Raw genomic sequence first — 17,033 nt, 5'->3', positions numbered from 1 at the left:
CCAGGGCCAGCCCTGCTTAGCTGCTGAGATCTGACAGGGTCGGGCTAGCCTGGGCCTTCCAGGTCAATCAAGAGGAGGAAGAGAAACTCCGCCTGTGTCCCGTTCAGCTGGCTGAAAGACATTCCCCGCCTTCCTCCCTGCCACCTTGCCCGCCCTCCCACCTGGTTGCTGCTACTGGTTCAGTTTTAATTCTGCAGTTGTGGAGGGGCTTTGCCAGTATCCCAGTTTGGCCCCGTCCCACCTCTCTCCCCCGGTCTCTTTTCGCCAGTTCCTGGCGATGGTGTTCCAGGACCTGCTGACCAACAAAGACGACTACCTGCGGGCCTCGCGGGCGTTGCTGCGGGAGATCATCAAGCAGATGAAGCACGAGATCAACTTCCAGGCCTTCTGCCTGGGCCTCATGCAGGAGCGGAAGGAGTCCCAGTACGGTGAGATGGAGTTCAAGGTGAGGGTGCCCGTCTGCCTCTCTTTCTGCCTCCCGCCGAGGCCTCGCTTTGGCCTTTCCCTTCTGTATGGAATGCCTTTGGGGCTTCCTTTTCTCCTTGAAGAGAGTTTCAGAGGGGAATTGTGTTGAATGCTCTCTCTAAGCTGTGGAGTCCTGTGAGCAAAAATTCTACTTTGTGAGCTACTGGCAATAACTTTGTGAGCGAGCAATTTGGCTACTGCATCAATTAGTTTGCTCTGGAGCCATATTTCCGGAGCTAAGAGAAAAAATGTGTGAGCCGAAGGCTAAAAAACTGTGAGCTAGCTCATACTAACTTGGCTTAGAGGGAACCCTGGGTGTTGGTCTGCAGTATAAGAGCTCGATTCGAGTCCCGTAGCGCCTTCAAGACTAGCGAGATTTTGGGGGGGATGAGCTTTTGAGAGTCAGAGGTCTCTTCATCAGATACAAGTGGGAATGGAGATCCCACAGCCCTTATATCCTAGACTGAAGGTGGGGGGAAAGGATGGTTTTTGCCCTATGGGTCAACATAGTCTCAGAGGGAAGGTGTGTTGGTTTGCAGTAAGAACATCAGAAGAGCCCTGCTGGATCAGACCAGCGGTCCATCAAGCCCAGCATCCTGTCTCACACAGTGGCCAACCGGTTCCTCTGGAGGGCCAACAACAGGGCAGAGAGGCCGAGGCCTTCCCCTTATGAGAACCTTAGAAGAGCCCTGCTGGATCAGACCAGTGAGGGTCCATCCAGTCCAGCATCCTGTCTCACACAGTGGCTGAGCAGTTCCTTTGTTGGGCCAACAACAGGGCACAGAGGCCGAGGCCTCCCCCTAGGAAGAATATCAGAAGAGCCCTGCTGGATCAGACCAGTGAGGGCCCATCTAATCCAGCATCCCGTCTCACACAGTGGCCAACCAGTTCCTCTGGAAGACCAGCAAACGGCATATTGCCTACTGGCTCTGGGATTCAGAGGCTTAGTGCTTCTGAATGTGGAGGTTCCCCTCGGTCACCATGGCTAGGAGCCACTGATAGACCTTTCTTCCATGATTCTGTCTAATCCCCTTTTAAAGCTGTCTGTTCCTGTGGCCCTCACTGCAACGTCTGACCAAGAATTCCGTTTCTTAATCCCTCTCTGTATCAAGAACTCAAGTCCAGCAGCGCCTTAGAAACCAGCAAGAGTTCAGGGGAGAAGCTTTTGAGAGTGGGAGCTCTCTTGTCTGACAAAGAGCGCACTGGCTTTTCAAAACTCATACCCTACAAATGATGTTAGTCTCTAAGGTGCTACTTGGGCGCGAATTGGCGGATCGGCACGTCTTCCTTCTTTATTTGTTTGCTTTGAGGGGTGACGCAGCAGAAAGCTGTCCGGCACTCCCCTCATTTAAGACCCGTGCCATGCTTGTTGATTTTTCTTGTTTGTTGAGAGCCAGTTTGGTGTGGTGGTTAAGTGCGCGGACTCTAATCTGGGAGAACCAGGTTTGATTCCCCACTCCTCCACTTGCACCTGGCTGGATGACCTTGGGCAAGCCGTAGCTCTGATAAGAGCTGTTCTTGAAAAAAAAGAGTCATTTCTGTCAGAGCTCTCTCAGCCCCATCTACCTCACAGGGTGTCTGTTGTGGGGAGGGGAAGGGAGAGGAGTTTGCAAGCCACTCTGAGACTTCTTCGGGTAGTGAAGGGCGGGGTATAAATCCAATCTCTTCTTCAGTTTGGTGTCGTGGTGAAGTGCACGGACTCTAATCTGGGAGAACCGGGTTTGATTCCCCTCTCCTCCACTTGCCACCTGGCTGTAAAGCCTTTAAATATTGTTGGCAGCGTGCTTTTAGATCTGAATATATTTTGGACGTTAGAAATGTCTTATGTATTTGTAGCTTGTTTTTGACGTTTTGTAAGAATAACCATTTGCGATATAGAGGGTTTGAAGGGAGCAGATCATGTGTTGACCTGAAGTTTTCTTTTTTTTAATTGAATAATGTATTCAATTTTCAAAATTCCAATAACAAGTAATAATAGTTTACAGGATAAGTATATATAAACTTAACAGCATAAAAGAAAGCATTTTTCGTAAGCTTAGTGCTGACATCAACATTTACCACAATATCTCTGGTATTGTTCCTTGAGAAACGAAATTAGATAAGATCAGTAGCCGTATCATTGTAAATTCAGTATATTCGCCAGTAGATTTTATTGGATTCAACATGTGTTGACCTGAAGTTTAATACTGGTGCCCGTGCCTCGTTGATTTTCCATGCGGCCGTGTTTCAAAATCGGCTTGGGCTCATTGTCGGATTTGACGCCGCTCGCCCTCCCGGCACCAGATTGGCTTCTGGCTGGCAAAACGAGCTTCCTGCGATTTTGGTGTAAGAGGTTGTGGGATGCGGCCAGCGCGTTGACACCCCCTGGTTCTCTCTCCTCCCGACAGGACCGGTTTGTCATCCACATCACCGACCTGCTGGCCGTCTCCATGATGCTCAGCATCACCGCCCAGGTGAAGGAAGCCGGGATCGCGTGGGACAAGGGAGAGAAAAAGAGTAAGCTCAAATGTCAGGCCGCAGTTCCGGAGGCCTCCCTTCCAAAAGGATGTGGACAGAATGGAACGGGTGCAGAGGAGAGCGACGAGGACGATCGGGGGCCTGGAGACCAAAAAGCCCTACGAGGAAAGGCTGAGGGACTTGGGAAGGTTCAGTCTGGAAAAGAGGAGTCTAGTTAAAAGATATGTTACCTGTAGAATTTGATGAATGAATAAGTGGGAAAGAGGGGAACACAAGATTTGGGCTGGAGGTTGGAGCACTGTGGGAAGTCAGAAGGGGTGGGTAATTAGGAGAAAAGGATATATTTTGTAAGGTGATGTATAACTTGACTTATTGATATATCCTAATAAAAATTGTTTTAAAAATAAGCATTTCCCAATTTTAATTCTGTCCGGCTTTGGTCTTGTCGTCTCTGCCCAGACTTGGAGGTCCTGCGGGCGTTCCAGAACCAGATCGCGGCTATTCAGCGGGACGCCGTGTGGTGGCTGCACACAGTCGTCCCCTCGATCACCAAACTGGCTCCCAAAGACTACGTGCACTGGTAGGCAACAGAGCTGAGCGGGGGCGGGGGGTGGAAGCGGGGGCTTAGGCGTGTTGCTCCCTTTCCTTTGTCCAGCTGAACATGAAAAGTGCTCCGTGGGTGGCACAATATTTGCCTGTCCTGGCCTTAAAGGAATCCTGCTCTCGGGAGGAGAATCTTACTGCTCTGGCGGTCTCCGTTGCTGATGATTAGTAACGCTTGTGCGGGATTCCCCTGTTGGCAGGGGGGGATGGTTCTGTCGATGGCAGCTGTGCACCCTGTATGCTTTCATTTGTTTATTGCACATCCTTTCTGCTTTTCCCCTGAAGAGGCCATTGAGACTTGCTCGTAATGTCCAGGCTCACAGGATCAGACCTGCTTCTCTTTCGACAGGACTGCTCCCTCAGCCTTCAGGCCATCTGGTGGGCTGTTGTATTCTTGGTGCTTGGGGGTGGGGGGTCAATTGTGGGAGGGCTCCTAGTGTCCTGGCCCCACTGCTGGACCTCCTGATGGCACCTGGTATTTTTGGCCACTGTGTGACACAGAGTGTTGGACTGGAGGGGCCACTGGATTCTCTTATGTTCTTATGTTTCAAAACTCCCTGCGAAATCGCCTTCAGCACAGCCCACTCCAGCCTGCTTCTTTCTGCTGAGGCGGCCGTGGGACCTCTGCAGGTTATTCACGGGGTCCCCTGCCAGCCGGGCTCCCTGGGTGTCCGGCCCCCACCAGCTGGGCTCCCTGAGTGTCTCCCCATTGGCTGGGCTCCCTGACGCCCAACAGTTTGGTGAAGAATGGTAACCTTCGAACGTTTCACGTCTGATCCCAACAGGCTCTGATGATTTCGTGGTTCCTTTTATTATTTTTTTAAACTATAGCCTCCACAAAGTGCTGTTCACGGAGCAACCGGAGACCTACTACAAATGGGACAACTGGCCCCCCGAGAGCGACCGCAAGTGAGTGTGAGCCCTGACTTGACGCTCTGCACCCAACTGTCCCAGGGAGAAATGCGGTCGCCTGGTGCCCAGTGCCAGCTGGCCTTATGTGAAGAAGATCCCAGGTTCGATCTCTGCCCCTGAGTTAAAAGCCTCATGGGTAGCAGAGCTGGGGACAGCCGCTCTCTGTCCGAGCGCCCTCAATAGATGGTCTTCCAGCCTTTTCCCTGTTTTGGTGACCCACAGCCTCAAAGCAGTTGGACTACACCCCAAACTTCCCTGCCCCAAATTAGGACCCCAAATTCTCTATCCGCTCCTGGGCTATGCATGCCATGTGCATTCCCTCATAGTCTGCGGGATAGCAGCAGCCCCGCCTTAGAGGGAAAAGATCCTTCCTGGCCGTCATGCCGATCAGCCGCATGTCGCTTTCCTTGCCTGGCCAACCAAAAGAGGTCCCCCCGCAGTCAACGGCTCCCCCTTTTCCCTCCCCAGCTTCTTTCTCCGCCTCTGCTCCGAAGTGCCCATCCTCGAAGACACGCTCATGCGGATCCTCGTCATCGGCTTGTCGCGCGACCTCCCCCTCGGCCCCGCCGACGCCATGGAGCTGGCCGACCACTTGGTGAAACGGGCAGCTGCCGTGCAGGCCGACGGTAGGGCTCTCCTCGCTCAAGTGTTCGTGCTTCTAAAAAATCCATGATTTTTTAAAGAACCCCCCCCAATCAGATTTTTAAAATTTAAATTGGATTTTTAAAAATAAAATGCTTTTTGAGGAAAAACCTATCTAAAGATAGTTTTCTGTTTAAGATGCATTATAATCCAAAGGTTATTCATCATGAAATGAGGAGTAGTTTTGTATTATGTAGCATGAGGCTGTGTATTCATGCAATGTTTATATTTTTTGGTAAATGAGTTCAATGAATCCATTCACAATGTCATGCTCTTCCAGAGGTTTCTGTAAGATTATTGGGCAGTTTTTCTGTCTAGAAGGTATTATCACAGATGCTCGGTTTTACTGTTCTCGAAACTATGCATTTGTGTCTGCAGAGATCATCACATGCCTCTTCTTCACAACCAAAAAATAAACATACAGAGTTGAGAAAAAGACCTTAATCCCATTGTTCCTTTGCAAATCTATGTACACAGAATCAACTCTTAAGTGCTAAATTTCAAAAAAAATTATCTGGTGGTAAATATTAAGATTGTACCAGCAAGAATGATTTAAAAAGCATGATTTAAATCTAGTCTGACTGACTAGTGACTTAAATCGTGATTTAAATCGATTTGATTTAAGATACCTGAAGATGTGAAGCAGTGATATCTGAAGAAGTGAGTAGTGCCTCATGAAAGTTCATACTGTAGCACAAATTTTGTTAGTCTTTAAGGTGCTTTTGGAGCTGCGGTGGCTCAGGTGGTTAAGACACTGAAGGTCGGTAGTTCAGCAGTTCGAGACCCGGGTGCCGCATGACGGAGTGAACTCCCGTCTCTAGTTCCAGCTCCTGCCAACCTAGCAGTTCGAAAGCAAGAAATTGCAAGTAGATAAATAGGTACCATTTCGGTGGGAAGGTAACAGCGTTCCGTGCACCTTGGTGTTTAGTCATGCCGGCCACATGACCACGGAAACGTCTTCGGACAGTGCTGGCTCTTCGGCTTTGAAATGGAGATGAGCACCGCAACCCTAGAGTCGGATTCGACTGGCTTTCGAGCAAGGGAACCTTTACCTTTACCTTTTAAGGTGCTTTTAGTTTCCTGGCTGCAGAGTTCTGTCGGTGCCCGCAGAGAGTCCGCCTTGCTTTTTAACGGGTTTTTGTGGCTTTCAGATCTTGAAGTCTTGAGAGTGGAAAGGATCCAGCTGATCGACGCGGTCCTGAACCTCTGCACCTACCACCACCCGGAGAACATCCAACTGCCCCCCGGGTACAGTTTTCGGACATTCAGTGGGGAGAGAGAAAAAGATTTTAAGTTCGATAGTGTGTGTGTGTGTGTGTGTGTGTAATGTGCTGTCAAGTTAAGCTAACTTAATTTACCGCAATCCCTCCTGGGGTTTTCAAGACAGACAAATGTAGTTCGCCACCGCCTGCCTCTGCGTAGCAACCCCAGACTCCCTGGGTGGTCTCCCATCTGAGTCCTAACCGGGGCTGACCCTGCTTAGCTTCTGAGATCTGGGGAGAGTGGGCTCGCCTGGGCCATCCAGGTCAGGGTGAGAGACGTTCAGAGGTGGTCTGCTGTTGCCAGCCTCTGCAAAGCAACCCGGGATTCCCTGGGTGTTCTCCCTTCCAAGAACTAACTAAGGCCGACTCTGCTTAGCTTCCGAGATCAGAAGGGATGCATTATCCAGGTCAAGGCAAGCTGAATATCAGGAAACTATATTTCAGCATTTCCCCCCCCCCCCCAACCACTGCTGAATTGCTTTGTCATACAGAGTACTGTTGTTGTTGTTGTTCAGTCGCACAGTCGAGTCCGACTCTTCGCGGCCCCACGGACCAGGTCACGCCAGGCCTTCCGGTCTTCCGCCGTCCTCTGAAGTTTGCTCAGTTTCATGTTCGTTGCATCTATGACACTATGGCATACAGAGTGTACATGTGGGCATTAAGAAAACTTTTTTGTTTTTAACGGAACCTTGAAAGTGAAGAAAAAGGGAGCCGCTCCCAAGGCAAAACGAAGATGAAGAGACCAAGTAGTGCAGAGGGAAACAGGAGCTTTAACGATGACACAACCCCTCTGCGTTTCACGGGCAGCTTCTTCTGTTGGGGGATCTAAGGGGAGAATAAAAAACTGGACATATTCGATTCATAGTTTTAAAAAACTGATAAAACCCAGGGCAGTTTCACAGGGCACGTACAGAGTGCAATTCATAATTAGTTGCTGATGTTAAGACCGAACCAACGTTGACATATACCAGGTTGGTGTAGTGGTTAAGTGCGCGGACTCCACTCGCAGCTGCTGGATGACCTTGGGCAAGCCATAGTTCTGGCACAACTGTTCTTGAAAAAGAGCCGTTTCTGTCAAGAGCTCTCTCAGCCCCACCCTACCTCACAGGATGTCTGTTGTGGGAAGGGGAAGGAGATTTTCTACATATTATATATATATCTATCTGTATATATATATATATATATATATATATATATATATGCATTACGTATTACATTTTATTTATATACACACACACACACACATACATATGTGTAGTATATGTCAATGTTGGTTTGGTTTTCTGAACATCAGCAACTAATTATGAATTGCACTCTGCACGTGCTCTGTGAAATTGCCCTGGGTTTTATCAGCTCTTTAAAACTATGTATCGAATATGTCCCTATTTTTTATTTCCTTAGATTCCCCCTGAAGAAGTTGCATGTGAAAAGCGTAGGGGTTGTATCATGATTAAAGCGTCTGTTTCCCTCTGCACCAGTTTGTTTCTTCATTGTTGTCGAACCTTTAAAGTGAAACACCGTCTGTTCCTCTCGGAAGCTCACCCCCCCACCCCCCCGAAAATCTCGCCCGTCTCTAAGGTGCCACTGGACTTCTGCTGCTGCAACCTTTTTTTGTGATTATTATTTTAAGGTACCAGCCACCGAATCTGGCCATCTCCACCCTCTACTGGAAGGCCTGGCCTCTTTTGCTGGTGGTGGCTGCCTTCAATCCTGAGAACATCGGTGAGTCCAGAAGGAAGTCGCAGCCGACTTAGGGCGACCCGGTAGGGCTTTCAAGGCAAGAGACGAGCAGAGGTGGTTTGCCCTTGCCTGCCTCTGCGTAGCGACCCTGGGCTTCCTTAATTACCTCCCCTTCAAATACTAACCAGGACCCACCCTGGTTAGCTTCCGAGATCTGACCAGATCAGGCTAGCCTGGGGACTTTAGGTCAGAGCAAGAGATAGCAGAGGTGGTTTGCCATTGCTTGCCTCTGCATAGCAACCCAGACTTCCGTAATTGTCTCCCATCCAAGTACTGACCAGGGCCGACCCTGCTTAGCTTCCGAGGTTTGATGAGATCGGGCTAGCCTGGGCCATCCAGGTCAGGGCGAGAGACAGAAGTGATTTTGCCATTGCCTGCCTCTGCGTAGCGACCCTGGACTTCCTTGGTGGTCTTCCTAAGCAAGTACCAACCAAGGCCGACCCTGCTTAGCTTCTGAAATCTGCCGAGATTGGACTAACTGGGCTGTCCACATCAGGGCAAGAGATAACAGAGGTGCTGTGCCATTTCCTGCCTCTGCGTAGCAACCCTGGACTTCCTCGGGGTTCTCCCATTCAAGTACTAACCAGGGCCGACTCTGCTTAGCTTCCGAGGTCTGACGAGATTGGATCGTCTCAGCCGTCCAGGCCAGGGCGATATTATACTTATAGTTCCCAGTTGACTGACTGTGGTGGTTCCCAGTGGGCGGGGCTAAAGCAGAAAGGGGCGGGGCTGAAGGGGGCACCCAAGCATCACCTCATCAGCGTTGCCTCCTAGACTTTGCACTCCAGTATTCTTCAACAGTAAGAATACGTAACCCCTTGGGGAAGGGTGTCTTTGCTGAGTGCATTGCCAAGATACTCAGATGCGTGTTTGGTCTGTGACATTTCCCTCTGCTCTTCTCCCTCTCCCCCCGCCCCACGCCCCCCGTCCCCCCGCTCTGTCTCGTAGGTCTTGCTGCCTGGGAGGAGTACCCCACGCTGAAGATGCTCATGGAAATGGTCATGACCAAGTAAGCCGAGGGGGCCAAGAGGGAACCGTGCGGTGGATCCGGGGATTTCAGTTGGTGGCGGGGAATCTGGTTTGTAAAGGCTCCCTTTGCAAAGCAAAAGAAAATCTCCTTGCTGATGGGAAGCTAGCCGGGCCCGGAGCAGACCCGACCCGAACCTTTCAAATTGCTGTGCTCTGATTGCAAGGAAGAGCAGATTAAAAACGGCTGGCTGGGGGGGGGGGGAGCACTGGAAAATATCTTCCTCACCCTGCATGATCGGAAACAGAACAGTCCATTTTCCCGGGCAATTCTGCTGCATGCAGCAGAGGCGAAGGGCCATGGCTCAGCGGTAGAGCATCTGCTTGGCATGCAGGAGGTCCCAGGTTCAATTCCCGGCATCTCCAGTTGAAAACGGCCAGGCAGTAGGTGATGGGAAAGACCTCCGCCTGAGACCCTGGAGAGCTGTAAAGAGGGGCTGTGGATCATTGGTAATGCCTCTGCTTGGCATACAGAAGGTCCCAGGTTCAATCCCCGCCATCTCCAGTTAAAAAGGACCAGGCAGGCGGTGATGGGAAAGACCTCCGCCTGAGACCCTGGAGAGCTGTAAAGAGGGGCCATGGCTCAGTGGTAGAGCCTCTGCTTGGCATACAGAAGGTCCCAGGTTCAATCCCCGCCATCTCCAGTTAAAAAGGACCAGGCAGGCGGTGATGGGAAAGACCTCCGCCTGAGACCCTGGAGAGCTGTAAAGAGGGGCCATGGCTCAGTGGTAGAGCCTCTGCTTGGCATACAGAAGGTCCCAGGTTCAATCCCCGCCATCTCCAGTTAAAAAGGACCAGGCAGGCGGTGATGGGAAAGACCTCCGCCTGAGACCCTGGAGAGCTGTAAAGAGGGGCCATGGCTCAGTGGTAGAGCCTCTGCTTGGCATACAGAAGGTCCCAGGTTCAATCCCCGCCATCTCCAGTTAAAAAGGACCAGGCAGGCGGTGATGGGAAAGACCTCCGCCTGAGACCCTGGAGAGCTGTAAAGAGGGGCCATGGCTCAGTGGTAGAGCCTCTGCTTGGCATACAGAAGGTCCCAGGTTCAATCCCCGGCACCTCCAGTTAAAAGGACCATGTAGGAGGTGAAGCACCTTTGCCTGAGACCTTGGAGAGCTGCTGCCAGTCTGAGTAGACAAGACTGAATTTGATGGACCAGAGTTCTAATTCCGCGTAAGGCAGGTTCATGTATCCAAGTGCATGACCTTAGTTAGGAATGGCAGCACAAAGGGAGAGCATGGTGTAGGACTGAGAGAGGTCCCCTGCAAACTCAGCTTAATAGAATGAATCCTGAGCGCACGCAACTAACTGGTTGCGCGAAAATAGACTTGAGATTTGCATGTAATGTTCCCAGGTTTTCTTCATCTGGCGTTGCCTCAGTGTCTTTTTTTTTTTTAATTTTGGCATGCGAGGATGTTAAAACCAACCAAACGAGTGCACCTGAACATCCCCTTTCTCCTGTTCCTTTGCAGCAACTACTCCTACCCGCCTTGCACCTTGACGGACGAGGAGACCCGCACGGAGATGATCAACCGGGAGCTGCAGATCTCGCAGCGGGAGAAGCAGGAGATCTTGGCCTTCGAGGGCCACCTGGCCGCCGCCTCGACCAAGCAGACCATCACGGAGAGCAGCAGCCTCTTGTTGTCGCAGCTCACCAGCCTGGACCCACAGTGAGCAGCCGTCGCAGTTCCTTGGGTCATGTGCAAAGAGCGGAGGGAGGGAGACCGAGGGAAACGAGATCGTAGCGGGGGAGGGGGAGCTTTGATCCGCTTTCTACCAAAGGGGTGGTTTGGGTAGGTGGGGTGTGTAAATCCCCCCCTTTCTGTGTCTCCGGCAGGGGCCCTCCCCGCAGGCCTCCCCAGCCTGTCCTGGATCAGGTGAAGAGCCTGAATCAGTCCCTCCGCCTGGGACACCTCCTCTGCCGCAGCCGGAACCCCGACTTCCTGCTCAACATCATCCAGAGACAGGTAGGGTCACCCGAGGGATCCGGCCAATGGCCCATCTGGTCCAACACTCTGTGTCACTCAGTGGCCAAAACCCAGGAAGTCCACCAGTGGACCCAGAACTCCGGAAGGCCTCCCACGGTTGCCCCCCCCAAGCACCAAGAATACAGAGCATCACGGCCCCAGTCATAAGAACATAAGAGGAGCCATGTCGGATCAGGCCAATGGCCCATCCAGTCCGACATTCTGTGTCACACAGTGGCCAAAACCCAGGTGCCATCAGGAGGTCCACCAGTGGAGCCAGAACTCCAGAAGCCCTCCCACGGTTACCCCCCCAAGCACCAAGAATACAGAGCATCACTGCCCCAGTCATAAGAACATAAGAGGAGCCATGTTGGATCAGGCCAATGGCTCATCCAGTCCAACACTCGGTGTCACACAGTGGCCAAAACCCAGGTGCCATCAGGAGGTCCACCAGCGGGGCCAGAACTCCAGAAGCCCTCCCACTGTTGCCCCCCCCCAAGCACCAAGAACACAGAGCATCACTGCCCCAGACATAAGAACATAAGAGAAGCCATGTTGGATCAGGCCAATGGCCCATCCTGTCCAACACTCTGTGGCACACAGTGGCCAAAACCCAGGTGCCATCAGGAGGTCCACCAGTGGGGCCAGAACCCCAGAAGCCCTCCCACTGTTGCTCCCCAAGCACCAAGAACACAGAGCATCACTGTTTTGGACATATGAACGTAAGAAAAGCCATGTTGGATCAGGCCAATGACCCATCCGATCCAACATTCTGTGTCACACAGTGGTCCAAACCCAGGTGCCACCAGGAGGTCCACCAGCAGGGCCAGAACTCCAAAAGCCCTCCCACTGTTGCCCCTCCCCCCAGCACCAAGAAGACAGAGCATCCCTGCCCCAGACAGAGTGTTCCATCTGTACCTTGTCAGCAGTGGCCACTGATGGTCATCTGTTCAATATGTTTATCCAATCTCCTCTTGAAGCTTGCGACTGTTGGCCTGATCCAACATGGCTTCTCTTATGCTCTTATTAGGCAGATGCTGTTCCAGATTTGTAAAATTTTGGTTCATTGGTTACCGAATGTCCCATTTTGTTGCTTTTACTGATTCACTGTGCGTCATCCGCCTTGACTCCCGGTGAGAAAGGCGGACCCTGGATAACATGAATAAATAAAACCAAATCCGTTGGCATGAGAAGTGTGCAGAGGTACTGCTGGGCTCCTATTTAAGTTGGCCGCAAGAGAGGCTGCTCCTCTGGAAACATCAAGCGTGCGTGGATGCGGGCTGGGAATTTCGGAAAGGATATTAGAGCTGACCTAAAAGGAGAGAGGGGAGGGGACGGATGCCTTGAGTCACAGGCGATACAATAGAAGCACTGTGTGAGAGCCAGTTTGGCGTAGTGGTTAAGAGCGGCGGACTCTAATCTGAGAGAACCGGGTTTGATTCCCCCACTCCTCCACATGCAGCCGGCTGGGTGGCCTTGGGTCAGTCACAAGTTCCCTCAGAGCAGTTCTCTCAAGAGCAGTCCTCGAAAGAGCTCTCTCAGCCCCACCTACCTCACAGGGTGTCTGTTAAGAACATAAGAGAAGTCAACGTTGGATCAGGCCCATGGCCTATCCAGTCCAACACTCTGGGTCACACAGTGGCCAAAAATACCAGGTGCCACCAGGAGGTCCAGCAGTGGGGCCAGGACACTAGGAGCCCTCCCACTGTTGCCTTCCCCCCCAAGCACCAAGAAGAGAGAGCATCCTTTGCCCCAGCCTGAGAGTTCCTATCTATGCCTTGTGGCTAATAGCCACTGATGGACTTCTGCTCCATATGCTTATCTAATTCGCTCTTGAAGCCATCCGTGCTTGTAGCCGCCGCCACCTCCTGTGGCAGTGAATCCCATGTGTTCATCACTTTTTGGGTGAAGAAAGGAGGGGAAGGGAAAGGAGATTGTAAACCGCACTGAGACTCTGAGTGAAGGGCAGGGTATAAATCCAATATCATCTTTTTACTACTATTATTGTTTTTGTTATTATTTATTTAATATTTAATTTACTTAATTTGTTGCCCTCCTTCTGGAGAGATGCCCAGAGCATCCAGGTAACCGTTATTGGAAATGGATGCTGGATTAGAACAACCCTTTTATCCTAATCCACTGGGCTTCTTCTTTCAACCTGCAGCACGCATGCTCATCCCCCCCCCATTGTCTTTGGCAAAACAGGCTTTGCAGGTTTTTCGGCAGGGCCTCTGAAAACCCAAGAAGCCTGTGTTTCCAATAGGAAACGGACAGCGAAGCAAAAGAAACGGGCATTCCAGCCGTGATGTTTGGCGTCCCACCATCAGCTTTCTTAAAAGGGATCCCGGCTGCCAATGGAGTTTGAGAAATCTGGGAGAGGAGGGAGGGGAAATGTCAGGGTGGGCCTTATTTTCCTCAGGCCTGCCTGTTCTGGCTGTTGAGAGAGACCCCAGAAGCTGGCATCGGCACCGGTGAGAAAACTTGGTGGAGTGTCGTGTGGTGTCTCTGTCTCCAGGAGCCTTCACTTCCTGGTTCTCCTTCCATCCCTCTTTCATGTCTTCCTCAGGCTTCTTCCCAATCCATGCCCTGGCTGGCGGACCTGGTCCAGTCCAGCGAGGGATCTTTGGATGTCCTGCCGGTGCAGTGTTTTTTTTCACGACGCGGCCGACGAGTCGGCCTCCGGCGAGGAGGAGGAAGAGGGCGAAAGCAAAGAGCAGCGGGCCAAGAAGCGGCAGGTGAGGCGGCCCCACCTCGGCACTCTGTCCCGTCGGCCCTCTGGTTGCCGGCGGGGCGGCCGGAAACAACCAGTCCTTTTCCCGCAGAGGCAACAGAAGCAGAGGCAGCTGCTTGGGCGCCTCCAGGACCTGCTGCTGGGGCCCAAGGCGGACGAGCAGACGACCTGCGAAGTGCTCGACTATTTCCTGAGGCGACTGAGTTCCTCGCAGGTGGCTTCGCGAGTTCTGGCCATGAAGGTGAGGTGGGGAGGGGGGAAGGGTCTAGCTGGAATGGGGAAAGCTTTAGTTATAGAAGGGTCTGACTGGAATGGGGAAAGCTCTAGTAGAAGGGTCTGGCTGGAATGGGGGAACAGTCAATGGTCTAGCTGAAGGAAGATACGGTCCAGTGGAAGGGTCTAGCCAGAAGGGGGAAAGCCCTAGTAGCAGGGTCTAGCCGGAGAAGGGAAGGGTCTAGCCCGAATGGGGAAAGTTCTAGGCGAAGAGTCAAGGGTCTAGCTGGAGGAGGAAAGGGTCCAGTGAAGAATCTAACTGGAATGGGGAAAGCTAGAGGGTCTAGCTAGAGAAGGGATGGGTCTAGCAAGAAGGATCTCACTGCAGGAAGAAAGGGCCCAGTAGAATGGTCTAGCTGGAAGGGGGGAAAGCCCTAGTAGTGGGGTCTAGCTGGAGAAGGGAAGGGTCTAACTGAAAAGGGGGAAGCTCTTGGAGAAGAGTCAGACATCTAGCTGAAGGAAGAAGGGGCCCAGTGGAAGGGTCAAGATTCCAGCTGGAGGAGGAAAGTGTCCAGTGGAGAGTCTAGGTGGAATGGGGAAAGCCCTAGACGTGTCTAGCTAGGGAAGGGAAGGGTCTAGTGGAAGTGTCTCCCTGGCAGAAGGAAGGGCCCAGCCAAAGGGTCAAGGGTCTAGCCGGAGGAGGATTGGGTCCAGTGAAGGGACGGGCCCCGTGAAAGAGTCTAGCTGGAATGGGGAAAGCTCCAGTAGAAGCGCCATGGGGAACGGATAAGGATCTAGCCGCAGGATGAACGGGTCTAGGGTGGAAGGGGCCAGTGGAAGGCTCTAGCTGGAATGGGGAAGGGAAAAGGGGCTATCCGGGGGAGGAAAGGGTCAATCAAAGGGAAGAACCCAGTGGAGGAGCCTAGCTGGGATGGGGAGCTTCCCAGCTTTAGGAAGAAAGGGTCCCGTGAAGGGAAGGGCCTAGCTGGGAACAGAGAAGGGCCCAGGACTATCTGGAGGAGGAGCCACCCGGGGAAGAGCAGCAAAAGAGGAAGATTCTGCCCCGGATGGCGTGGGGCTGAGAGTGCCAGAACTGCTTGAATGTTCAAACACTCAAGATGCTCAGACTGAGAACAGAGGGGCTGCTTCAGCCTCACCTCTTAAGGGCTCCGCCGCCATGTTTCTCTCCCCCTCTTTGTTTGGTGTAGTGGTGAAATGCGCGGACTCTAATCTGGGAGAAGTGGGTTTGGTTCCCCACTCCTCCACATGCAGCTGCTGGTGTGACCTTGGGTCAGTCACAAGCTCTCCTGGAGCCGTTCTCTCAAGGGTGGGCCTCGAAAGAGCTCTCTCGGCCCCACCGACCTCACAGGGTGTCTTTTGTGGGGAGGGGACGGGAAAGGCATTTGTAAACCGCTCTGAGGCTCCTGTGGGTAGTGAAGGGCGGGGTATAAATCCAATCTCTTCTTCCTCCCCCTGCACATGCAGCCAGCTGGGTGACCTTGGGTCAGTCACAAGCTGTCTCCGAGCCGTTCTCTCAGGAGCAGTCCTCGAAAGAGCTCTCTCAGCCCCACCGACCAATCTCTTCTTCTGCTGTTAACAGGGACTATCCTTGGTGCTCTCGGAAGGGGGCCTCCGCGACAGAGAGGAAAAGGAGCACCCGATGGAGGAGGACTCGGGGGACTCGGAGCTCCTGCAAGGCTACCAGTGGCTGCTCCGGGACCTGCCCAAGCTGCCGCTTTTTGACAGCGTGCGGGCCACCACGGCAGTGGCCCTGCAGCAGGTGAGCCATCCTGGGCAGCAGGGAGGACTGGGCTTCTCGGGGCAGGGCTGTCCCCCTGGCAGGCCAGGAGGTCTGTTGTTCGCACTCCCCCGCCATTCAGCCGGTGCCATCTCGTTCCAGGCCATCCACATGGAGACCGAACCTCAGACCATCAGCGCTTACTTGATGTACCTTTCCCAGCATGCCCCGGTGGAGGAACAAGGGCACCACAACGACCTCGCCCTGGTGAGAGGGGGGGAGCGAATCTAGGGCCGCACACTGAGATAGTAGCGGCCGTGGTCTCTCGTGGGGTCGTTTTGTTTGGTGGTTTTCTATTAATATGTCCCCCTTCTGCCAAATACCACTGGCCTCCCTTGCATTGTGCCCTCACAAAATCCCTCTTACAGTCAGACCTTGGGTCAGTTTGGTGTCGTGGTTAAGAGCACAGAGTCTAATCTGGGAGAACCGGGTTTGATTCCCCACGCCTCCACATGCAGTCGTAGGTGTGATTTTGGGTCAGTCACAAGTTCTCTCAGAGCTGTTCTCTCAGGAGCAGTCCTCGGAAGAAGCCCCACCTACCTGACAGGGTGTCTGTCATGGGGAGGGGAAGGGAAAGGAGATTGTAAGCCGCTCTGAGACTCCAAGTGAAGGGCGGGGTATTAATCCAACTCTCCTCCTCCTCTTCGTCCTCTTCTTCTTCCTGTTCCTCCTCCGTCTCCTCTTCTTCTTTCTCTTCTTTTGAGCTTGGCATGGTCTGTTCCAGCAGTGCTTTTTCAGCTGTGGCCCCCATAATGAGAGACAATATGGGGTAGTGGTCAGAGTGTTGGACTGGGATCTGGGAGGTCTAGGTTTGATTCCCCTGCTCTGTCTTGGAAGTGCCCTGGAGGACCTTGGGCCCAGGCACACCCTCTCAGCCCTAGCCTACCTCACAGGGTTGTTGTAAGGATTAAAATGGAGAAGAGAACGATGCCAGCTGCTTCAGGTCCCCACTGGGGAGAAAAGCGGGGCATAAATGAAATAAAATGACTTTCCAGTCTGTCAGGTGCCCTTCCCTTTTGGCTTCCCAGAAACATGTGACAACTGTTTTATCCCAGGGGACTAGCAGTAAAGCCCGTTGTGAAAGCAATACAACGGGATCTAGAAAAAGGCTCTGGGGGAGTGCTCTGGCTTTGGGCAAACAGTGTCAATTTGCTGTGGTGACCTCAGCAGGGTATAATGACAGAGTCCACTGTTTTCTCCAGAGGAACTGATCTCTGCTA

At 52.5% G+C, this 17,033-nt stretch overlaps 1 protein-coding gene across 1 annotated transcript in view; it reads left to right on the top strand.

Moving 5' to 3' along the window:
* The window catches only part of INTS1 (integrator complex subunit 1), a 75,410-nt gene that overhangs the window by 16,636 nt on the left and 41,741 nt on the right, over positions 1 to 17,033 (top strand). Inside the window, 15 exon segments of the mRNA XM_015421145.1 lie at positions 269 to 445; positions 2,853 to 2,961; positions 3,382 to 3,502; positions 4,357 to 4,434; positions 4,906 to 5,063; positions 6,231 to 6,327; positions 7,972 to 8,063; positions 9,030 to 9,090; positions 10,577 to 10,774; positions 10,942 to 11,071; positions 13,638 to 13,717; positions 13,719 to 13,806; positions 13,894 to 14,043; positions 15,616 to 15,795; positions 15,916 to 16,020. Coding sequence (XP_015276631.1) covers positions 269 to 445; positions 2,853 to 2,961; positions 3,382 to 3,502; positions 4,357 to 4,434; positions 4,906 to 5,063; positions 6,231 to 6,327; positions 7,972 to 8,063; positions 9,030 to 9,090; positions 10,577 to 10,774; positions 10,942 to 11,071; positions 13,638 to 13,717; positions 13,719 to 13,806; positions 13,894 to 14,043; positions 15,616 to 15,795; positions 15,916 to 16,020 — 1,824 coding nt within the window.

This window comes from Gekko japonicus, unplaced genomic scaffold, assembly GCF_001447785.1.
Source record: "Gekko japonicus isolate JY-2015 unplaced genomic scaffold, Gekko_japonicus_V1.1 scaffold13, whole genome shotgun sequence".
Taxonomy (NCBI): Eukaryota; Metazoa; Chordata; class Lepidosauria; order Squamata; family Gekkonidae; genus Gekko; species Gekko japonicus.
The sequence above is the reverse complement of the archived record's forward strand: the minus strand, read 5'-3'. Positions and strand labels throughout refer to the sequence as shown.